The sequence below is a fragment of the Salvia hispanica genome, chromosome 3 (assembly GCF_023119035.1).
Source record: "Salvia hispanica cultivar TCC Black 2014 chromosome 3, UniMelb_Shisp_WGS_1.0, whole genome shotgun sequence".
Taxonomy (NCBI): Eukaryota; Viridiplantae; Streptophyta; class Magnoliopsida; order Lamiales; family Lamiaceae; genus Salvia; species Salvia hispanica.
In genome coordinates, this window is record NC_062967.1 from 13,766,631 (window position 1) to 13,791,629 (window position 24,999).

Here is a 24,999-nt window from a genome sequence, read left to right on the forward strand (position 1 = left end):
GATGGAAGGGGCGGTTTAGATTGGGAAGGATGAAATTGGGGCTTTGCATCGTAGCCGCACGATTTGGGGGAACGGTAGATCGCTCGCACGCGTAATACCGTTGGATTAATCTATCAATTTACGCGCAGTTGCCGCGCTATAGATTTACATTGGATTAATTAATGTTAATTATTGCCTCGCTTATGGATTTACATTGGATTAATTAATAATTATTTGACTATCGGGACTTCAGCAAATGGAGTGCGCACGAGGGGTGAACAAGACCCGATTTCACCGTCGGCCATGAGTGTTATCGTAAAATTTCATTAATCAGTTTGATCATGTTTCTCTAGTTTTGAAACCATCCCAATATTAACCCAATCATGATATTCACGAGGAGTAGACAACAATTGTGGGGTCATCGTCGAAGAATCGAGAGATACGTGATCCTTAAGAGTTCAAGTAAGTTTGAGGTGCTTTTACATGCTACGAGGAAGTTGTAGCCAATAAAACAATACATCATACAGAAAGCATTAGTCCAAATACAAAAATCGAGAAAAATTACGATAAAATAAAGTTCAATATTATAAAAGTTTCAACATTCAATAATTCAATAGTCAAATTAGAAAGTAATTTTTAATATTTATTCTTATCCCAAATCCTATGATGTCTATGACATCTATGGTCTTTCCACCACAATCCAATAGCCCCACACATACAATAATTGAAATATTTTGTTAGTTTGGGGCGGTGATACCACAATTTTTTGTTGATTTTAAATGATCATCACATTTTAATGGTTCTTCATGCTTTTCCACTCTTCACAAACTCGAGTGCCTTAGTCATTTCATTAAAAGTATGTAATCCTAAATTCATTTATTTTCGAACCATGGACTTTTGAAAATATGAATTATTTAACGAGATAGCGACTATGTCACCTCCTATGGCGCACAAAATATCAAATTTTAAGTTAATTACTTACTAGTGTGGAACAGAGGGAGCACAGTTCTTTTATGAAAATTCAGTGGCTCGGACATATTGTCACATGATATATTCATATTCAATCAATCGTAATTATTGTAAGAAGGAGAAAAGGCAAGCAATTTCTACGATTATAATTGATTTGACACTGGACGTCGCAATATGCTGCTTGACCTGCTTAATTTTATTTTAATACTTCAAAAATAAAATAAAATAACAAAAAAAGTGAATATGATCAAGCTTAAATGAAATAAAGTTAAGAACGTGATTGATAATTGAATCAATGCTAGAATAATTCCAGTTTTCCTCTACATTAACCAAAAATTAAAATGAAGACAAATTCTTGCTCAAAACTCACAAACCATTCAAGAAACCAAGGGTCACAACCAACACTGTTTTGATGAAAGATCCTGCAAGTGTAGCTGCACCACCATAGTATGGCTTGATCATCACATTAAACCTGCAGTTTCCGATCGTGGGATCGGCCCTCGTCACCGTTGCCAGCCCGTTGAAGTCGCAAGCCTCATCCATCTGATTGTATATCTGGTAATAGCTGTTGAAGGCGTACGATATATTCGCCCGTGCATCCAGGCTCCCACACGACGTCTGGTATCCGAGGCTCGTGCAGTCGCCTAGGCTGCACGCGTAGCTCACGCTCCCCGCCACCTTAGGATCGTCAAGCCTCACATTCGGCTTCATGATGCACCATTTCGTATCCAAGTAGGTCACGTTTCTCACCGGGATGAGAGTGGCCGAGTTTGTGGTCCCGAGGTTAAGAGGGTACTTGGGCTGCCCGTCGTATCGGAGGATCCCCCAGTGGCGCTCGAAGTTTCCCGGCTGAATGCTCTTCAAGTCCTCGTCGATCAAGCTGAAGAGGTAAGCGTCGATCGGGCCGGGCCTCATCGGGGTTCCTTTCCCGGCCGACATACGAGTCATGAAGCCTTGGTTGAATCGTTGTGCGTATTGTAGGTTGGCGTTCCGGTCGCCGTCTGTGGGCCAGCCGATCTCGCCGAGTATGATAGGCATGTTGGGAAAGCCGTTCTTCTGCAGCGCCCATACGAGCGTGTCGTGGTTGGCGTCGAACATGTTGGTGTAGGTCATCCCCTGGTCGGTGAGTGGCGTCGCGTCCCCGTCGAAGAACGCATATTCGACGGGGAACGTGGGCTCAACGTAGAGGCTTATGAACGGGTATATGTTGACGGTGAATGGGGCTCCGTTGTCGTTGAGCAGCTTCACGATCTGCACCATGTAGTCGCGGATATCGGCTCGGAAGTCCCCTCCTGATGGCAAGCCACTGTCGCTCGAGTAGACATCAGCGTTGTTTGGGCAGGTGATCTTTACTTGGTCGTGGAGGCCGGCCTTCGTGAGGGCGTCTTGGATGTTTTTGAGAGCCGGGTACGTCGTTTTGAGAAAGGAACCGTTGTACGTCTCCAAGAAAGGTTCATTCCCAACGGCCACATACCTGTTACCACCACCACCACCGCTCGTGTCATCAATCCATAGCCAGGCTCGGAAAAAAAAAGACACGAATACGTTGAACAGAGCGACCGACCTGATCATGACGTTGTTGGAGATATGATGGGTGACGTTCTCCGCTACCCATTTCTGAGCAGCCTTCGAGCTACTGGCGAAATTCGCAAGCATGTCATTCGGAATGCCAACCATGACCTGAATCCCGGACTTTCCCAAGGCTCGTAGCGTGTCGTAATCAGAATCGAAGAGCTTTACCTTTTGAATCCCGTTCTCCCTTAGCATCCTCACGACTAAGTCGGGTTTTATCTTGTGCGATGCTTGTGAGCCCCAGTTCGCACCGATCCCTCCCACTGAGCAACAACGACACACGTCAACACACTATATAAACCACGCTAGATAAAGATCCATATGACATATGAAACAAGTGTAAAAATACCTGCAACGTCGTGCCTTACGGTACTCATTTTGACTGGCTTAGACGATACGTCCCCATCATCTGCAAAATAACGCGACAATTGTGTTTAGTTATAAGCATCCAAATTGGCTCCAAATTGTACTTTCGATATCTCACGATAACGACAACTGATAGATAACAAAAGGGCAGTGTCGTCTCGCTTATGTGGTGATCGAACGAGTTTATTAAGAGTTGAATGTGATGGTGGTGAATCAGAACCGAACTCAACAAACCACGAGACTCTTTAGACAGACATATAGTTAGCCTAGCACGTTCCACAGCAACGAAAACAGAATCATAACAATGCTTTTCTTTTCCCTACATATAAAGCTGTCCATGAAACTGAACAACTAGTATCAAAAACAGAATCGGGTTTGTGCCCGATGATCTTGACACAAGGCCAAGTATTCAAGCTCGATTACGTGGAGCAATAGGCAGCACAGAAAAGCAAGCTATACCTGTATGAGCAGCAGATTCTGGAGTCAAAATCCTTTGAGTATTTGCTCCATTCGACCCTAACCCTAACCCTAACAGCTGAGACAGGAATCACAGTAGCAAGCATCAGATTCTGGAATTCATCACCAATTAAAAGCTCAAATTTGCAACTAAAAATGGAAATTTTAGAATCACAACCAGAAACTAGAAAACAAAAATTAGCCTTATCAGCTACACAATTATACTCCCTGCAAATATCTCAAATGGAAATCTTGAAGAATGTAACAAATGATTTGAAACTCACAACTAAGAAATGGCATGAACACTAACATACTACCTTCATTACAGCATAATTTGTTCTTGCATTTCTAAATAGCATAGTTGCAATAAAACCAAAAGTGTTTCCTTTCTTTTTTAGAGCCTAAAGCTAAAGCTTGTCCCAATTTTTCCCAATTAGTACAACTGAATACTCTGCCATAAATCCAATTCCTAATATGAACATTTCAACCAAAAAAGCTCAGTTCTTCAGCTCACACTTCCTTCTACCAAAAAAGGGTAAATGCTATTATCAACATACAAAAAAGAAAGCTGTATCCTTTCTTTGCCTGAGTTAACCCAATTGCTATTTCCAGCTACATTTACCCCTAAAATCAACTCAAGAAAAACACCACCTATAAAAAATGAGATAACAATACGATCTTTGAGTGATGAATTTGGTCATTCAAAATTTGTGAGAACAATTCAAGAAAAGGAAGCATCTTTCACTTGCCCACCAACAAAATTTGCATAGAACAAGCTAGAGAGAGAGAAAGAGAGGGAGAGAGAGATTACCAAGATGACAAAGAAGAAGAACAGAAGGCGAAACATATCCAGTAGATAGATCTCTACTTTGAGCTCTCTTTTGAAGTGAACAAAATAAGTAACTGAGATAAAAATTAGATCTTGAAACTAAAAAGTTGAAGTGAATTTCAAAACAGGTGAGGAAGTTGAAACCTGCTTATCTATGGCTGATTTTAAGTTGCGGAGCAGAGACAGAGGTAGAGAGAGAAGAGTGAGAGGGAGAGGGCATAGGGACCAGAGACTGTGAAGTGGAACTTTTGCTGTCAAAGTTATATGAAATCGATAAAGTAGAATTTTTATTTTCCAGATCATTAAAAGATCTTCATCAGACAAAATTTATGTCGAAATTTTGCGAACATCAACATCGTAATTTTTTCATGTAAACATCTAATCAGTTTTTTAATTGTATTAACTCCAATTATCAAAATTTTAACTCTCAAAAAATTTTAGATAGAAAATTAAATAGAGAGTTAATTTTTTTTATGATTATAGTTAATTAGGAAAGTATGTCACTATTATTTTATTTGGTTGATTAAGAATTTAAGGTTAGAGTAAATGATCAAGTGTTTACTGGAAAAATTTTTATCGTTTAGTTAATTATCATCTAAGTATTGATCGTTTACTTTTTTAGAATAAAATCTGCCGCAAATGATATTTGGTTGATTAAGAATTTAAGATTAGGGTAAAGGATCAAGTGTTTAGTGGAAAAAATTTTATCGTTTAGTTAATTATCATCTAGTACTGAACGTTTCATTTTTTTTAGAATAAAATCTACCGCAAATGAAATTGTGACGGTTGAAATATTGATCTGAGAGACTAACTAACAATAAAGTATGAGGTGTAAATTGCAAAACTTTTAGCTTACTCGATTTTGTTATGTCTTTTAACTTGATTTGTCTTTTTATGTGGATATTTATTTGATTTTATATATTTAATTAATTAGTTTAAGGATTTTATAACAAATAGAAGATGTGATTGAAATGTCCTATTGATTGAGATATTTTCTTTACCATTAATAAAAAAAACTTTCAAGATGCACTTGCTTTTTGGTTTTGATTCTTTTTTTTCTATTAAATCTACTAGTAACTTTTATAGAGGAGAAAAGGAAAAAAGGTAAATGAAGATAGAGTTCATGTGTGGCTGTAAAGTGGGACCAAGTATTCATATCCTACATGGAATCCTACCTGTTTCATGCCTATTCAGTTATGTCATTCACTACATTTAATGCAATTTTCCTTCTAGAGTTAGTAGTATACTAGTATTATTTAAAATTAAACAAAACTTTATGAAACGTGACGTATCTAATAAATACTCCATTCATTTTCCATAGTTGAGATATTTCGTTTTGGTATCATATTTAAGAAAAAAATATGTTGAATGATATATTGTGATTTAGGAGGTTTTGAATAACTATTTTGTATAAGGGATGTAAATGCAATAATTAAAAATAAATTTTGTTGTGGAAATTTTTAATGTAGCTGTTATAATGATTATTCCCATTGATTACTTTAATTAATTCATTTCATTTGGTAGTAAAACAATTTTTTTTTTGGAATTGGACCAAATGATGTAACCCCCTACTAGAGTGTGGTAATTATGCATCATTTTCAAATACATATTAAAAAAATAATTTCAATTATTTGCTCACAATTTAGTGAATGGCTCTATACTATAATCCATATCTTTGACGTTTTTTAAACTGCCAAATTAAGCAATTTAGAGTATGAATTGAATATGATTATACGAATGATTTAGTAACTTTTTTTATTTATATCATATATTAATTTTTGTTTAAATTACTATTTATTAGCTAGATAAATGTTCTTTTATTTTTGTTATGTATAGTTGCATTTGAAAGGTTTTAGAAAATGTTGGTGATCTTTGTTTATAAATATATGTTCTATCATTGTGAAAACTGTAAATGAGACGGAGTAGGTGTCATGTGAGAGAGTGAAAGAGCGAAGAGCCGAAGATGTGAATCAAAGGTACTGGAGAGAGAGTTGTGCAAAAGATGGTAAAAGGCAAATAACACTTTTAAATCCTATTTTGAAGATCATTCAATTTTAGTGATATTAGTTCTATTTTAGTGATATTAGTTCATATTCAAGTATTTTCTTCATGTTAATTTTTTTTATTTTTCCGTCTAGGCTACAATATTAACACTTTTAAACAATATTTTGTTTTGTTACAAATAAAGAAATCACATTTGTTACACATTCGTCGTCAACTTCGTCCCTTCCATAACGTTTATGCAAAGAAAAACACCTAAAGTCAACGAAATGGCAAAAGGATGCATAGAAGACAAAAACCATAACATATCACATTTGTATTTGCGCATATACATACAACACAAATCATCAATTTAGAGATTAAGGAGAAAAATAAGGCTGAAGAGGAGTCGGCGGTAGATGTGGTTTGTGTTTTACTATATCTCTTTTCTCTATTTTTCATGACTTACTAACTTTTATTTTATTGTTTAAATGTTATATATGTGTGTTTTTTATTTGTTTTGTTGTTCATTATTTTATCTGTTATGGCAATATCATTGTCCTAATTATATTTTTTAGTTGTATATTAAATATTTATATTAATTAAATAATGGTAGTATTTTAATATTAAAGTGTATGTGTTAAGGATAGTAATTTTCTTTGTTGTAAAGACGAATATATATTGTAGTTAACAAATATTTCCATGTTGATTTAATTCACAACGTATTTAATTTTATATTTATAAGTGGAGTAACATATTGTGACTATAACGTATTATATTATATTTTTAATCTTATGTAATAATGTAATTTTTTATTTTATTTGAATTATTCACTATGTCTAATTAATAAAATAAAAATATTTTATGTCGCATATAGCGCGTGGGCTAACACTAGTTAATTGAAAGCCCAGTTTATTTTCAGTTTTCACATATATTTTGGGATTATAATATAAGTTCAGGTATTAAATCTAAGTGTTCAAAATAGAAGCAATTGAAGTTGAACGAAAACTTTTGTATAAATTTCAGCATTAATATTGATGATCTTTTACTTTTTCTATAAGCCGAATACGAGTATTATTTTTAACTTGGTATTGCTAACCAATAATTGGTATATTCCCTGTTTTTTTTCCTCTTATTTATAAAATCATTTTTATCCTAATTTAAGTGAACATAGTAATTACATTTGCTATTGGTTATTAATTTTATTTTGATGAGTAAGGTTTAAATAGTGCTATAGTATATCTTAAAAGATTAATAGTTAGAATATATTTTTAACTTTTACTAATTTTATTAAAGTGGGTAAAGTAAGTGAAAAAGAGAAAATAAATAGATGAAATAGTGTTAATAATTTGAAAGCAACTTTCCATTTTTGAATGCGATTATTTTTGTGGATATCCTGAAATAGAAAACTCGGACTATTTTTTATGGTCGGAGAGAATAAAATTATTTAGATATTAGTTAATTATCTCGTTTGTTCCTACCCAACTATTATAAATTCCTAGATACATTCCAAATGACACTCATAATATTGTAGTTACATTATCAATTCCTAGATCAACCAGCATCCCAAATCACAATAATATTAATAGTAATTATATATGGACGTTGAGTCATTGAGTGATACAATGACAGTAATTAAAATAAATAAATCGATAGCCATATTCTGCCAAGGGTCTGGCATTACATTATTTCACAATAAAGAAGACTCTCCTTGAGTAAAAATAAAAGGATGGATTTGAATATTGTATGTTAATTAATTAAAGTTAAAGCTAGCATTCCCAACAGTTTCCCTAAAACCTCCTTTATTTCTCCCTAATTCCTGTCACATCAGCGCTACATCAGCACCATAATTTATCCCTAGTTTTTAGCCAACTTTTAGCCAACTGCTCCAATGGTTTCTCCCTTATTTCTCCCTAACTCAACATTTCATTTTACATCATCACTAATTTAATTGCTTTATTTTTTTATATAATAAAGCTAGCTAATTTAATTTATAAGACAAAACAAATAATAGTAATAAAGTTCGTTGTATTAAACACGGGTAAACAATACAACGACGAAAATTAATAAAAAAAAATAGTACAGGAATGGAAAAAAAAATTCAAAGTAAAAAAATTCAAGGGCGGTGGCCAGTGGGCGCGGTTTCTATTTGCCCACAATTCTTCGATCATATCGTGTTTGTAGTGCTTCGATCATATTCATTAAATATAGATGGGGAGAGAGAAAATAAATGAAGAGAGAAAAGGGATGAGGATGAGGAGAGAATGAAGAGAGAAAAGGGATGAGGATGGGGAGAGAATGAAGAGAAGGTGTGTATTTATAGGGGGGAAATTAAAAAAAAAAAAAAAATATATTTATTGCCGAATTATCGCCCACGGTGGTCGGCGATAATTCGGCGATAATCCGGCGATTTTTCGCCGGTTGGCGATAAAACGGGAGGAAAAATCGCCGAATTATCGCCAACCTCTCCCATTGGTAGGCGATAATCCGACGATAGACAGCAAAAAAACGCCGACTTTTAGCCGGCACCATTGGGAGTGCTCATTCTCCCTTTTTTCTCAATGGTTATGATATATTAGTACTTAAATAGATTCCCTTCCATTTCATCAATACTTATCTATATTAATAATTTTCTCATAAAAAAGAAAGAAATAATATAGCATTAGTACAAGCATAAGTCCTATGATTAGTGACAAAGTTACACCAAATTAAAACAGCAAAATATACAATACTTAGCAAAAAACAATACTTATGATCAAGCAGAAAAAAGACCAGTAGTAGCAGCAAGAGTGATCTGTGATTTGGGCTCCAAAATCTTCACCACTTTCTCTCTCTCCAACCTCAATTTCTCTCTCATCCAAGAAGAGGAGCCGTTGAATTTGTCTATGAAAACTCCCACACAAGACAGCAGCTCAATTTCTTCACCTTTCTCTTTTGAATTCTTGACTCTCCTCTCATATTCTTCTGCAACTAACATAGCTATATCCGACATTTCAACAAGCAAAAGCAAACACTAGAAAGAAATTTGTTCCTTACAATTTGAGATATTTTGTTTTACAATGATGATGAAATTGTGGTTTTTATGTGTGGGTTTTTATAGTGTTTTTGAGATAAAGTTGTAGATAGATAGCACAACGTTTTTCATGCCTGTTGGTTTTCGACCATAGATATTTTAGAGTATTTATGAGTTTGCCCCTGATTTTTTTGGCCAACAGTATACATCCCACTAGCGTAATCAATGTGCCTTTCGTAGCGTGCTGCACCGTCTTTGTCTTTCGATACTAACGACTTTTCCTTCCGGAATACAAGAGTTTCGTTTCCTTAATACCTTATAAATTTGAAGTACTCCTAATACAAAATCAAGAGTCTTAGTTTTTTCAGTCATTTATTTTAATTATTCATTTTCTATTTTTAGTTAATTTATTGAAATCATTTTTCATTAGTATTACTCTGTTTATTTTTATTAATTTAATATTAAAACGTATGTTATCGATTATCAAGATTATTGATACTGGACGGAGAAGTAAAATTGATAGTATAAATTTATTTGTGGTTCACATCATAAAATTGATGAGTTATGTCGACCTACTTGTATAGGAGCATATTGAACCTTATTTTTAGATGATAGTACTTATAATAAAAGATTTTTTTTTACTAAATTCATGTAGTTGGTGCTGTTATAAGTTGGGTTGTAGTATGAAATTGTGTGTTTTACATATACTTTACTTGAATTAATAACTTATACATAATCAACATAGCACAATCCCGTGTGAAGATTTTGAAAGCGAAATATTAACACATGATTATTATGTAAGGAAATGAAAGAAAGGTCAGTTTTTATCCCATCATAATTTGGAAAATGACAGTAAAAGTGGTGTAAATATTAAGGACAAATATGTCACCAGCTGAATTTATTTGTGGCAAAAGCAACAAAACGTGGTATCACTTTATCAGCTTATGGGCGCCCACAATTTATTTTTAAAGAATCTGGAGTACAAAACGTGGTAATTTTAGGATTTTTTTTTTTCAAGTACTCGCTCCGTCTCACAATAATTGTCATTCTTTGCTATTTCAATTCGTCCCATAATAATTGTCACACTTCACTTTTATCATAAATGGTAAGTAGATCTCACATTCCACTAACTCACTTCACTCATATTTTATTATAAAACCAACATTTCACTAACTTTTCTTTATATTTCTTAAAACTCGTACTCACTATAAGAGTGACAATTATTATGGAACGGGGTGAGTGACTTATTAAAAATGATATCATTAAATTTATTGGTCAAAGTGACTTTTTCATGATTAATTAATAGTAACTTAAATGCTATAGTTAAATACTTAAAGGCATTAGCATTAAAGTTCATTTTGATTTTGAACAACATTTTAGGATTTTAATCAGCTAGACGTAAACAATGTGTGAATTGGGATGATTCCAATCAAGATTAAACTGATATCGATGATGAATTTGGGCAAAATCTTAGGTGTTATAAAGTTCATCATCCAATCTTCAAAATCCTTTTAATGCACAACCATGAACTTGTACATCAGCAACACACTTTAAAGGCGAAGCTAATGTCTGAATTCGTGCGACAATGTCGTTTCTTCTCAAAATATACAACACTATTAATTAACGCTTAAACATATGCATTAATTTTTTGTATTATAATAAAATTGAAATTTTAAAATTTCCAATTTGGATTTCAGACCCCCCTAACTCTACAATTGAACTGTGACCGCCTTCGATGGCTTCGGCCACTAGCTTCGTCTCGGTCAATTGCATACATTCACCAACTGGAGGCATCAACTTGACCGTCTAAATTTGCTAATGATATAAGATTTCATGTCCATGCAACAATGATACTGTTGTTGGTACTATTGGAGTTGTCGTAGGCAACAATGGTATTGTCGATGTGTAGAAAAATATTCTTAAAAATTAAACAAATATTGTAATGAGACAACATCGTTTACTTTAGATTGTCATATGTTTTATCCATTCTAGCTTATCTTTTAGATTGTCATATGTTTTATCCATTCTAGGTTATCTTTATTTGACTGCGCTTAGCAGCAATGAAAATAAAAAACAAACAAACTTTGTGGATCATCTTTTGATTGTATTTAGTTACTTAGTATATTTTTAATAGAAGACGATGCTTAGTTGTTAAACAAAAAGGAGTAAAAGAATAAAATTTTGCCATTTCATAGTGACGCACAACTGTAATAAATAAAAGAAAAGTCTAGGACTTTCTTAGGATGACAATCTATTGATTGGATATCCAGGTGAAACATGTCTCTTAATTTTTTTGACTAAATAAGAAGTTATCCATCCCTATTAGGATTTAGGATTGAGCATCTGGATTTTAGATGAGATTTTTTGTCGATAGATCCAATCTAAAAATTCAAAGTTCTATTGAATTCGATCCAATCTGAAAAATTTGAAATCTAAATTATAAATTTCAATCTGCAAAATCTAAAATCGCAAAAATACTACTACTATAAAAATCCAATACAAAAAATCTAAAAACCAAAAAAAAAAAAAATCTTATATAGTACTAACAAATATTATAAAAGTTTTAAAGGATTTCAGATTTGGTGAATAAATATTATTGACTAGAGCAAAAACATAAATTGTAAGAAAAGATATATATGTCTGAGCCCGGGTTCGAACCGGGGACCTCTAGTGTGTGAGACTAGCGTGATAACCGACTACACCACCCAGACCGTGTTAGTATTCATCATAACAATATTAACTTTATTCCAATACTTCCTTCTAATGAGTTGTCTATAAATATCTAAGGTTTTGTCGAGCAGTTTCATTCGCGATAGCAGTAATGACGAGAACCAAGCAGTCTAAACGAAAACCCTCAAATCAGGAGCCGCCTGCAACTCCCAAAATCCACAAAAAAATCAAGAAGCAGAAGAAATCCAAGCCCCCTAAACCCGTGGTCCATGTTTCTGAATCTGGTTCTGATTCAGATTCAGTCCCACCTTCCGATCCCAGCACCGAAATCCAAACCCTACTAGAACCTTTCTCCAAGGAGCAGCTCATCTCTCTCGTAATCGAGCTTTCCTCTTCCGACGAACACATCTTCTCCCTCGTCAAAGCCGCCGCCGACCAGGACATCGGCCACCGCAAAATCTTCATCCACGGCCTCGGCTGGGACGCTACCCGCGAGTTAGTCGAGTCAATTTTTGGGGCTTACGGCGAAATTGAGGATCTCAATGTGGTTGCTGATAGGGAAACCGGAAAATGCAAGGGTTACGCTTTCCTCACCTACAAATCATTCGAATCCGTGAAAAAATTGTTGAAAAACCCTAGGGTTCAGGTGGGGAACCGTTTGACCTCGTGCCAGCTGGCGTCGGAGGGCCCACCGGGCCCTGCCGCCGCCGGGATTGTTTCGCAGAAGCAATTCTCCGCGTCGGATTACCCGCAGCGGAAGATTTATGTGAGTAACGTGCCGCTGAATGCGAGCCCGGAGAGGCTGTTGGCTTTTTTTGAGAAATTTGGGGAAATTGAGAGCGGGCCGAAGGGGATGGATCCGGAGACGGGGAGATTCAAAGGCTATGCGATTTTCGTGTTTAAGACGCTGGAGGGGGCTAAGAAGGTGTTGGAGGAGCCAGTTAAGTTTTTCGAAGGGGGTCAGCTGCATTGCAAGAAGGCGGCGGAGGGGAAGGGTCAGGTGGCTAGTGGCGCAGCGTCGATAACGACTGCTCTGCAGCCGGTGCAGCCGCAGATGCTGGCTGCGGTGGCGGCGGCTCAGCAGGTGCAGAATATGGCTTTGCTGGGGCAGCAGGCGGGGCTTGTGAATCCTTTGTATGGTGGTGGATTGATTGGTAATGCGAACCTGGGTGGGTATTATGGGATGCTAGGGGGTGGTCAGGGCTTGGGGTTAGGGGCCTATGGTGTTTCTGGTGGTGGAAATAGTGTTCCGGGATTAGGTTCCTATGGAGTTTCTAGTGGTGGCAATAGTGTGCCGGGATTAGGTGCCTATGGCGTTTCTAGTAGTGGCAATAGTGTGCCGGGATTAGGCGCATACGGTGTATCTGGTGGTAGCAATAGTGTTCCGGGATTAGGTGCCTATGGTGTGTCTGGTGGTGGCAATAGTGTTCTGGGATTAGGCGCTTATGGTGTATCTGGTGGTGGCAATAGTGTGACGAGTGGGGCGATGCTTCAGGGATTGCAATTTGCTTATCCAGGTTTGCAGAATGGACAATCTTCTTCTACCTTGCCTAAGACTCCGGGGGCTGGTGGAAGCAGTTACTCTCAAAAACAATGGTATGATTCTTCTTCTTTATTCATCTTATCAAGGTGGCATGTAAATGTTTATGGTATATCATGTGCATTTGGTCCATACTGCATACATCATGTTATACTTGATTCATATAATATCCTGCGTGCTTGAGTGATCATCCATGCTGTAAAATAATTTCTTTTAGCACTGTTTTGCTTTGATGTGATAACTTGTTTACTGTTTGGAAGGAAAACTAGTAAAATTTTGGACATGAGATATGAAGAACTCCTTAAACAGAATTGGTATCAATGTTTTTTTGCATATGAGTGGAATAGTTATGACTTTTATAGTAAATTTCTTGTTTCTTTCTATCACTTTAGATTTAAATCGTGCGTCTATCTATCAGAATGGTTCATACTTCTTTCCTAGGGAATAGCTGAAGCCTAATCAGAATGGTTCATACTTCTTTCCTAGGGAATAGCTGAAGCCTAAATCTTTAGGAAATTAACACACATTTAGTACAATATTTCACTTAGTTTGTTCAATCTACACTTGTATATTGTCGTGCTATGTTATTACTATGTTTTCTTTAACCTGCCTCGGTCTTTTCTTGCAGATGTATGATGGCGTAGATGGACAAACAGAAGTTGGTAAATTTCTATACCATTTTTTGGGTCAGGGTTTGACTCATTGAATATGGTATCAGTTTTGTGCTATAACTTTTAATTTTCTCCTATTATCATTTCTCTTTTTATTTTTACCATTTAATGAACCTTTTGGAGAACCTGGTGTGCTACAGTCCAGCATTTCTTCATACTGTATAATTTCTTATGGATTTGTTTACTAGTATATGTGTTCAACTTTAAGTTTGTTCTGTCACTATTGTTTCATTTCATATGTTTCTTTTAATTCTGGTAAGTATATGTGGATGTATATCCTTACATATTTTAGTTTTTTTTTTCTTTTTTCTTTTATCTTACATTTGTTTTCTTCTACATATTTTTGTGTTGCTCCGAGAAAGTTAGTTGCAGAATGTTTTTGGATCTCTATTCCCTTTCACCTTGTATTTTCAAGACCATTCTTTCTTCAATATAATTTTAGCCCTCTGATTAATGACCACAATTTAGTTTATGGGAGAATACATTGTTTTACTCGTTTTTTACTCAACCTTTCATCCAATTCATAATCTTTGAACTTCCAAATCACTTCTAAACATGTATACCTTTTATGAAACAATCCTAACTCTGGCTGCCCAAAGATGGAAAGTTTCAGGATTGTCTTTATTGAAATGTTGGTTTTTTTCCCTTCAGTTAGTAGCTCTTAAAGTGGTTTGTTATATTTTACAATGGTTACATAATTTTGTTTCCGTTTTCTATGCACTTTCTATATATATCTTGTCTATGGACCGAGAATTATTTGAAGTGTTGCTTTAATGACAGATAACTTCAGCTGTTAAAAACTCTTACTTTATTTATGCAACTGTATGTCCATAATCAGTGACAGTGAAGCTCCTGAGGCATTTTCATTGATTAAGTTTTACCTTTTCAATACCTTTGAACATATTTGAAGGATTATTTTACAATTGTTTCTTTACCTGGAATTTCTTATATGGATCTTGCCAGGGGACATTTATTTGACATCAAGTATTGTCTTCCTGGGAAAATACTTTTCTGTTACTAAAACTCCAAGATGTGGATTCAATGATAGACAAACATATCTGCAAACTTTCATTTGCAGTTTTTCATTCAATTTCTTAAGGCAATTTCACATTTACAGTTTCTACTGGATCTACTTTGAACAACATATCATGTTTTTGAGTGACCTTGCTCGATGATTATTTACCGTTGCCCTCTTTTGGGGCTTTCATTTCTTTTCTGTGTTAATGGCATATGTTTACAAATTAACTCTTGCTTCAAATCAGCTGAGCTACACTACAATACTCTGGGACGGATTACTTCTTTGTTTGCTTTGTCTTCGAGATATTTGTTACAGATAGTCTTAAGAGATCCACGAGCCATTCATTTCTTTGCTTTTAAAACAATTTCTTTTTGTGGGGAATTATATATCTTCTTTCTTTTGTATCTTCCATTTGCTTTCATATCATCTTCTTGGTCTGTAGTTCGAGGTATGTGATAACTACTGCTCGGGACTTGGATTTGGGCATTTTTCAGCTCATTTCTGTTTTGCATAATTTTCAATTTTTCACTCATCTCATAGAGGGCAAAAGGTTTAAAATCTTCTCATGGCAATTGGTACTGTATGATGAATTTCTGGTGATCGATTTAATGAATTGCCAGTCACCGTGTGAAGGCTGTGTGAGTCGGTTTACTGGACTTCTTCCTCATGTAAGGTTTGGTTTTTCCTTGATGAATTGAAGTATGCTGGCCTTTTAGTATTACAGTTGTAAGGTATATGTATCAAATTCAGGGTGAAAAGAGGCACAAGTCATGAGCTGGCACCATTCCACCACAGCTCGGACACCTCTCGTTCCTCGTCTCCCTCGACCTCACCTCCAATCTTTTCAGTGGAGCCATCCCTCAGGTGTTAGAAATCCTTGTCATCATCTAATGAGACTTATCAGAAACATTCCCTTGTTGTGTTATCTGTTTTCTCAGTTTTATCGAATCTTATAAGTGAATCCACTACTTTTAGTAGCCTAATATCCTGATTTAATCTATATATCTTTTGTCAGGAGCTGTCTCTCCTTCATCGCTTGAAGTTAATGATTCTCCGACTCAACAACTTCACCGGTTCCATCCCAAAATCCCTCTCCAACCTAACAAACCTGCAGGTTCTTGAGTTAAGTTTTAATTCTTTGAGTGGAGAACTTCCAAAAGAGTTGGGGAGGCTTCAAAATCTACAAGCTCTGTCGATTCAAGCAAATAATTTATTGGGTGAAATACCATCAAAGATATTCAACATGTCGAAGCTGGGAATATTGGCCTTGACAAGCAACGAACTGAGTGGAAGTCTTCCGACAGACATGTGTAGTAATCTTCCATTTCTTGCAGGGATTTATCTTTCTGAAAATGAACTGAGTGGTGGGATTCCGACAAATATATCCCAGTGTTCACGACTTGGGGTGTTGGATCTCTCTTCCAACTCTTTCAGTGGGCAGATACCTCTGGAAATCGGCTACTTAGCATCTCTTCAGGGTTTACACCTAAGTCGTAATCGTTTGAATGGTATGGAGTAGTGTTGATTGACATTTTAAGTGTATGGTTTGTCTGAACATTGAAGAGTCATAACTACTTGACATGACAGGTACACTACCTCATGAGATTGGCAATCTCCAAAACCTGGCTTATTTTGGTGTTGGATCAAATCAGATTTGGGGTTCATTTCCTTTAAATATTTTCATGAATATGTCTTCTTCACTGCAACACTTACATATATGGCGCAATAAATTCACCGGAAGCCTTTCAAGGGATGTCGGGAATCTTACAATGCTAACCACCTTCGACCTCTCCGAAAACTACTTCACAGGTAACAATACCAACTTACAGTTTTATTAAAGTTGGAGTCTATAAATAGCTAGAGTAAGTGTTGCCATCCTTGAAGTAGTTTATCCTATTATCGTTTTTCATTTATATCTATTATATTATTGCTCTTCATCTGCTTTGCAGGGATTATTCCTTCCGAATTAGGCCAACTTCACCAATTGAAAGACTTGCAATCATCCTTAAACAACTTGATTGGTTCTATTCCACCTGAGCTCTTTAACATTTCAACACTTGAAAATATTTCAATAGTTTTCAATGATCTGTCTGGAGTTCTTCCAACCAACTTATGCCATGCCTCTCCCAATCTTAAAGAACTTTATCTTGGCAGTAATTCCATCTCTGGACCAATACCCAACTCTATATCTAACTGCTCTCAACTCACACTGATCTCACTTTATGAAAACAAACTCAGTGGTCATATACCTACCGTCATCGGCAACTTGAGATTTCTTCAACAACTCCACCTCTTCAGCAACAATTTCACAGATGAACCCTCCTCTTCACCACTGAGCTTCATTACTTCATTATCAAACTGCAAGTCTTTAACTGGTCTATCTATTTCGGATAATCCTCTCTATGGCGTTATCCCACCTTCTATAGGGAATTTATCTCTTTCCCTCCAGTACTTTTATGCTTCGCACTGCCAATTCAGTGGCAGCATTCCGGCTGAAATAGGCAATTTGAGCAGCTTGGTGTTATTGAGTTTGTTCCTCAATAAATTATCTGGTAATATTCCCATCTCTATCAAACATCTGCATAAGCTTCAAGGCTTAAATCTTCAAGCTAACATGTTGCAAGGCCCCATTCCAGAGGCTATATGTGATTTATACAATCTCTATTCTATACTTCTTAGCCACAATAAATTTTCACATCCAATTCCTACATGTTTGGGAAATGTCTCTTCTTTAAGAGAGATTTTTCTCAACTCCAACATGTTGAATGCAACCATACCATCAAGCTTATGGGGATTAAAAGATGTGATTGCTCTAGTGATGTTCTCAAATTCGTTGAGTGGGGTTTTGCCTCAAGAGATAGGTAACTTAGGAGCAGCAGCCTATATAGACCTATCAATGAACAAGTTGTCAGGCTCTATTCCCATCACTATTGGAGAATTGCAAGAATTGGGAGTTCTGTCTTTGGCCAATAACAAACTGGAAGGTTCTATTCCAGTTTCAATTGGTCACATGATAAACTTGGCAGATCTTGACTTGTCACAAAACAATCTCTCCGGTTCGATTCCAAAGTCTTTGGAAGCACTGCGACACCTCGAGTATTTTAATGTCTCTTTCAATACCTTGAGTGGAGAAATTCCTAGTGGTGGTTCTTTCAGAAACTTCACTATGGATTCTTTTGAGGGCAATGCAGCATTGTGTGGACATCCGAGGTTCCATGTCCGAATTTGTCCTGCAGCTTCTACTACTCACAAATCAAAGTGGAAGAGGGTGAAACCAGCTACATTTATTGCTTTTGGAGTTGCGGCTTTCATTTCAATTGTTTCTTTGGCTCTGATAATATTTGTCAGATACAAAAGGAAAGATGAGACTAGTGAAGAAGTTGATGTGGGCATACCCATTATGTCGGAAAGAATCTCTTACTATGAACTGCTGCAAGCAACTGATCAGTTCAGTGAAAGGAACTTGCTTGGCACCGGGAGTTCTTGCTCCGTCTACAAAGGGATTCTTAACAGTGGGAAGGTTGTCGCTGTGAAGGTGTTCAATATGCAATTGGAAGGCATTTCAACCAAATTCAGCGTTGAATGTGAGATACTTGGTGGCATTCGACACAGGTGTCTGACCAGCGTCATAAGTTGTTGTTCCAACGACGAGTTCAAAGCCATAGTACTTGAATATATGCCTAATGGTAGCCTTGAGAAATGGTTACATTCCGACAATCATTGCTTGAACTTCACAGAAAGATTGAATATAATGATCGATGTTGCATCTGCTTTGGAGTATCTTCACCATGGCTATTCGACGCCTATCGTTCACAGCGACTTGAAGCCTAGTAACGTGCTTTTAGATGAAGACATGGTCGCCCACGTGAGCGACTTTGGGATAGCAAAGCTGCTAGGCAATGAAGACAGTATGGTGCTAACCGAAACTCTAGCAACATTAGGTTACATTGCTCCAGGTGAATGTGTACATAATTATATAATGACTATATTTTGTTTCCAAAGTTGCAATACTTGCTTGATGATTCATGGTGTTTTTGTTTGGTTTCAGAGTACGGTTTAGAAGGGCTCGTTTCGACAAGGTGTGACGTGTATAGCTACGGTGTTATGTTGATCGAAACTTTTACTAAAAAGAGGCCTAGTGATGATATGTTTGGAGGTGATTTGAGCTTCAAGAGATGGATAGAACTCTCACTTCCATTCACTCTTGATGAAGTGATAGATGTCAATTTATTGAAGGATTTTCAAGGAGAAATTTACAAGATTGTGCAATGTGTATCAGCCATATTTGAATTGGCTTTGAAATGCTGTGTAGAATCTGCTGGGGATAGAATCAACATGAGAGAAGCACACACAGAATTGCAGAAAATCAAACGTCGATTTTTATTGTGAGAGCAAAGTAATTTCATTAACTTTTTTCCATCAACTTTTCTTAACATTTTCTAAAACTCGTGCTGCCAAGAAATGAGACTCCTAATGGCGGACGAAGGGAGTATTTTATTTCTGTGTTTCCAGTTATGTAAATTTCTAATTCAAATTATATATGCTTTTAGTTCTTTTAGTGAAATTATTTGCAAATTTTAATTGTAATCGTATTAACTAAAAAGGAAAAATGTTAAGTGCTTAAGTTTCAATTTTTGATACCCATCCTATACATAGATCATTTATCATAGCTGACTTAGGTCAAATAGCTACTTTAATTTAGATGTGGTTTCTATTTGAAGCTAGGGGATGTTAGAGTGGAAACAAATAAAACCCATTAAAATCAGATATTTATTGATAAAATAAAATACAGGAAAATGAAAGATATTATATACAGAATTTCCAAACAAAGAAAGAGGGATAGAAGTGCAATAAATAGGACGTATCTAAAAAGGAAAAAACCTTTAGGGAATGTACACTCTTCGCCTTGTATAGTTGCATCCAAAATCATGGGAAGAATCTAAACTTGAGCATTTTCATGTGTATATGGCAATGAATCTCTTCAATTCTTCATCACACTTCTTTGGCCGCCCTTAGTGGGAAAACCACTTTAAAAATCCCCACAAAAGCTCGGGTACACGTGGCCCCACGATGCATGAGGTTTACCTGTACCATCTGGATCCGACCCAAATCCGACTTATGACCCATATTATAAGAGTTGCAATTGTTATGAGTCAAAGTAGCATTGTACAAAAATACTATTGTTGTGAGTCTTATGACGGTATTATTATGATGAAAATATATTATTTTAAAACTGATTGTTTATCAAAATTATTAATTTTGATGAATAAAACTTGTTATTAAAATATACTCCGTAGTATAGGATTAGGATCGGATTGGATTTGATCTGGCCGGGTCTGACCGAGCCCAGGGTGCGCAACCGCGCAAAGGAGTCTATAAAACCATCTCCACTTTGACTTTTTTTTATTTGATTAAAATCACACACATGGGTCAATGCGATGCTACATCTAGCATATACTTTGTGTTATATGAAATCTCATTTGAATAGTATAAATTTGACAATTAATAAAGTGTAGAATATATTTATATGCAGAATAAATGATGTTGTATTTTACCTATATAATCTATGCATATTATTATTGATGAAATAAGTAATTTTACTGTATGTTGGCATTTTGGGTTGGACCAATTGACTAACTAATAGAGCCTATAACAAGGCCCGATGATATTTATTCAACCCATGATGATTATTATAAGTAAAAAATATAGGATTAATATAGTGTATGATTCGAATTATGGAGACTTCTTAAAAAATACAGGATATTTCAATTTTGACATGTGATCAAAAGTATCTAGTGTTGGAAAGCTAAATTAGCTTATCGAATTCTAGCATGAAATATTACTGATTTTTTTTTCCAAATCCTTGATTGTAATAAATGATTATTAAACGCACAAAATTAATCATATTTTGCCAAAAATATAATAAGTAAAATTAGAAAAAAGTAGCCTAGAATTTGAGGGGGGCCCAAGTGGCCCCTTCCCTCCATGATGAAATTCCATGAGCACCATGAGATTATTAAACAATTCCCATTATCTTATCAACTTATCTTATTCTACAGTAGACAAACCATTAAGTGTAATATTAAACTATATAAATAGGCTTTGATTATTTGAATTTCTTGAACGAATGTGCACAAGACTTAGGGGCAATTCAAAGTGTATTTTATTTTTGTATGCAGCCATTTATATGCATGCATGCATATGTGAGTTCTTACGTGAAACTCTATATAATTAACCTTTTAAGTTATTTATTCATTTGATTTAAAGATAGCATATATAAGTCCACCCCTACAAAATTATATCCTTGATCCGCCACTCTAAAATATACATGTTCAGTGGCGGACACATGATTATGATACTGGAGGTTCCAAATTACTACTTCGTTTTATCTTTTCATTTTCGTCCGTTTACAAAAAATTGTCTCATCTTTCCATTTCCGTCCGTCCAGCGAAATGAAGAGTCATCTCCAAATTATCGTCCACTTTTTTTTATCTTTATTTCTTCTACTTAATTAATATTTTTTTTGTTTTTCCTACTTTACAAACTTTATATATTTATTTTCATACATACCAGTTTCCCATTAAAAACTGTGTCGTCTATCAATCGGATTATTGGTGGACGGATGAAGTATTAACAATTGCTGCATATTTTTAGTGACAACGACATCAGAAATAGCCGACATGAACATTATGAAACTGCTGGGAAAATGGATAATGAGAAAGTAAATAAATTGACAATAAGCAATATTAAATTGGTAATTGCTATAATGGGTTTCCATGTGGCATTAATCACAAACGACCAATTTCCACCTAAGGCCAATATGTCAGTTTAAGTTTGCAATAACATGTTGCTCCAATTTCGTTACAAACACTCTATTTATAATAGATCGTTTTAATTGATTTAGGAAACATAGTGAGGTCATTGATTGATGTCCACTTAGCAAAACAGATACACTCATACACCTAATAACAACAATACTTCATGGGGTCAATCAAATAATATTCGTTATGAGAAAAAGATTTAGCATAGTAGTCTTGAAACCATCATTTTAAATCGAAACAAAATAGTGTGAAGAAACAGTGACAAACACTACTAATGTACATTCCAATTGGGGCAAATAGGCAATTAGATTTTGTGGATGTCATTCAATTCTAGTATCCAAAAAAGCAAATAAAAAAAGAATGTTGCAATTGCAAGTGCACAAAGAAGTTTCTATTCCTTAGTAATCCTCTTTTTACCTAGCTAGTGCACACGTGCGTACGTGCGAGGAGAAATAGAGACTTATATATAAAAGCAAAAGGGCAATTTGGTGGACATTTAAATATTATAAATAATTCTCTCTATCCATTATAGACTTAATCAGATTATTTATTGCTTTAACAAGATATCCCATTTCTTATTATATTAATCTTAAAGGAACCAAAAACAAGGTTGGTTTCAATTGATTAAACTTGCTTTAAAGGGATGAAAATGAAATACCATTATTTAACCAAAATGCATGGAGATGATCAAAATAAACTAATAGTACTTGCTTTAACCCTAGTAAATGTATTATATTTAATCAACAAAATAATATGCAAACTTAATTTTAAAAATCATTATATTTTCATGTTCCTCATTTCCTCTTTTGTTGCTTTGTTTATTAGATTTAGAGAAATGTTTATTAATTATTACATCAAGAAAAGTCTAGCTAGTGAATTGAACGTGTTAACTCATGTGCAGCTAATTAATAAAATGGTAGCCTTGATTATCAAATCTGTAAAACTGTCCTATGTTGACCTAGTCCAACCTAAACTATAATATGCAATTTAATACCGATCTGATTATTGATGAATAACGCAATAACAGAAAAAATAAAGAACTAAAAATAAAAGCATAGAAAATAAAAAAACAAAGAATAAATAAAATAAAATTAAAAGTGAGACACCTAAGTTGGATTTCAAGTGATGGTGAACAGTAAATTAACACCATCAACAGTGAAAACGAATTTTGTGACTCTTTTTATATTCCTCAAGCTTTCCACTTTTGACTTAGTACCTGTGATTTAATTATTTTCCATGCAAGGAATAAAAGCAGAAACATCATTGGAGTGCAGTAGTAGATTGACACCTATAGATATATACATGACTATATGAGGTTGATTTAAAATACCCAAATTTTGTGTCTTGCTTTCTATTGACTTTTTACCTAGCTACAAAGAAGCATTTGTTCCATGATATTGTTTGGCATGTGATATGTTCAAAAAGTTGCATATGCCCTAGCTCACTCTCTTTCCACCTTAATTTAATTATGTGAGTGAAAATTTACATTTGGATAAGGTCTACTTGGCTAGTTAGTCACAAATTATATTCACAATTATCCATAATGATGGATTAATGATCATAGAAAGCTCGACGTATAATACCTTGACTATTGTTATTTCTCAACCTATGTGGATAACATTGAGTATGCGTGGCTGATTATGCAATACTTTGACGTATTAGTAAGTGCGAGTTTTTCGCAAACCAATACCCAATAATGTTGGAAAGTGATAATTGGTTTATGACGAATACTAGTATTGTTGTCGCATAGGAGGAAATACATTAGATGATTCTTGATTGAATAGACTGGTGTAGTGAAGGGTGTATTAAACCATCTAAAACATAGTTAAATCAAAATTTCAGCACGATGAGGTAGTTAATCGAACTCTAGGAACATGTTATAGTTCGCCGAGTTTCAACATATCTGACTCGTGCTGAAAAAAATGCATCAATTATCTTGGAATGGATTGACTAATCGATCGATTGTGTGGAGAGATACATTTTCACCATTGATTGGCTAGAGTGAGTAAAGTTGGAACACAAACAATTTAAATTGTGAGATAATGAATCTAATATCACAATGATTTGATCTAAGTCAATATGGAAACAAACAAAATGTCTGCAATTTGCAGTATTAAATAAAGAGAAATAAAGGCAAAGACGTGGTGGCAACTAACTATGAGTTTACTTATGTCTCTAAAAGATTTGAAGAGTCATTAGGGCAAAAGTTGGGGTTAGGCTAGGAATAAAAGATGTTGCCAAACTTCAAAGAAAGGTCACCCATACTTAATTTTAATCTAATTTTCTTGTTTAAAATTGATTAATGCAAAGACTCTGACCTAACAGCTTTCTGGCTTATGTGCTAATACAATATGTTCAATTTTTGAAATATCAATGTTTTGGATAGAATCATACACGAGCCTTTTTAAAGATCAAATCTTCTATTGAACATCCATAAACTCCTTTATGAAAATATTATGCTTAAACCAGCTCAAAAAGAATTGAATTATGGTTAATGAATTGCAAGTTGATTGAATTGTTGATTAGTCGATTTTGATTTATAATTTTTTTTTTTGGGAATAGTGAATCAATTAGTATGTTAATTATTAATTGAACAGCTAAATTAGGCTTTTTTGGAGTAAGAAGGAGCGTGACGATATATTGTTAACAAGTTCGTGTTATTTGCGGATCGTGTTCGAATTTGAAATTAGTATGTCTAGTTCGTGTCAGGTTGAGAATTTCTTTGACAAATCGATTACACTTTAAGACTTTGAGTTGAAATGGAATAAAATAAAAATAGCACTGCAACTTATGAGACAACTGAAATACTATTTATTAGTCTATTTTGACAAAGCAAAGCAACCCATTTTTTTTCTACTATAATCGAATAATTCATCTAATCTAAATACCTCAAGATACCCTAATTGAGCTTGAGCCAAATAGGGGTTCAATACCTTCAATTTTTAATTTTATCAAATATCAACACAACATAGACCTTACCTTCAAATAAATCCAAATTTCTACAAAAATCCCGGAAATTTTCATTTATTTAATATTTGTAGATTAAATTGTCGTTGGTGGTGTTGGGTGGGTGGGGGGGTTGGGGGGGTAAGGGAGGTGGATGATGAGGTCAAGA

At 35.0% G+C, this 24,999-nt stretch overlaps 3 protein-coding genes and 1 non-coding gene across 5 annotated transcripts; 2 read left to right on the plus strand and 2 right to left on the minus strand.

The window, feature by feature from the left end:
• Positions 1–1,201: 1,201 nt before the first annotated feature.
• On the minus strand, positions 1,202–4,456 carry LOC125213529 (glucan endo-1,3-beta-glucosidase 6-like). 2 transcript variants are annotated; one of them, XM_048114126.1, is made up of 6 exons: positions 4,316–4,456; positions 4,154–4,245; positions 3,346–3,421; positions 2,870–2,929; positions 2,513–2,783; positions 1,202–2,422 (listed from the first exon to the last, which is right to left on the minus strand). In XM_048114126.1, exons 2-6 carry the CDS (start codon positions 4,187–4,189, stop codon positions 1,315–1,317), a joined length of 1,551 nt encoding a protein of 516 aa, XP_047970083.1. In that variant the 5' UTR covers positions 4,190–4,245; positions 4,316–4,456; the 3' UTR covers positions 1,202–1,314. The 2 variants fall into 2 exon arrangements, with proteins under 2 accessions (XP_047970083.1, XP_047970084.1); XM_048114127.1 differs by having other exon boundaries at positions 4,154–4,220; positions 4,316–4,369.
• A 6,555-nt stretch (positions 4,457–11,011) lies between these two features.
• LOC125209331 (RNA-binding protein P-like) lies at positions 11,012–14,265 on the plus strand. The gene is given in 4 exon segments (XM_048108933.1): positions 11,012–11,026; positions 11,769–11,960; positions 11,962–13,430; positions 14,003–14,265. Coding segments are annotated over 4 exon segments (1,677 nt in total). The 3' UTR covers positions 14,004–14,265.
• On the minus strand, positions 11,802–11,875 carry TRNAV-CAC. The gene has a single exon. It is a non-coding gene; the product is annotated as a tRNA-Val (tRNA).
• Positions 14,266–15,838: 1,573 nt separating the features above from the next.
• On the plus strand, positions 15,839–19,627 carry LOC125209481 (receptor kinase-like protein Xa21). The gene is made up of 5 exons (XM_048109080.1): positions 15,839–15,927; positions 16,079–16,571; positions 16,651–16,872; positions 17,013–19,019; positions 19,112–19,627. The coding sequence occupies exons 2-5, from the start codon at positions 16,109–16,111 to the stop codon at positions 19,450–19,452; spliced, it is 3,033 nt and encodes a 1,010-aa protein (XP_047965037.1). The 5' UTR covers positions 15,839–15,927; positions 16,079–16,108; the 3' UTR covers positions 19,453–19,627.
• The last annotated feature ends 5,372 nt before the right edge of the window (positions 19,628–24,999 follow it).

Excerpts from the sequence above, each read along its gene's own strand:
- LOC125213529 (XM_048114126.1), bottom strand. The coding sequence starts at position 4,189 with ATGTTTCGCCTTCTGTTCTTCTTCTTTGTCATCTTG. Across the intron at positions 3,422-4,153 it reads TCTTCTTCTTTGTCATCTTG|CTGTTAGGGTTAGGGTTAGG; the intron begins GTAATCTCTCTC and ends TTCCTGTCTCAG. Across the intron at positions 2,423-2,512 it reads TCCAACAACGTCATGATCAG|GTATGTGGCCGTTGGGAATG; the intron begins GTCGGTCGCTCT and ends TGGTGGTAACAG.
- LOC125209481 (XM_048109080.1), top strand. The coding sequence starts at position 16,109 with ATGATTCTCCGACTCAACAACTTCACCGGTTCCATCCCAAAATCCCTC. Across the intron at positions 16,572-16,650 it reads AAGTCGTAATCGTTTGAATG|GTACACTACCTCATGAGATT; the intron begins GTATGGAGTAGT and ends TTGACATGACAG. Across the intron at positions 16,873-17,012 it reads CTCCGAAAACTACTTCACAG|GGATTATTCCTTCCGAATTA; the intron begins GTAACAATACCA and ends TCTGCTTTGCAG.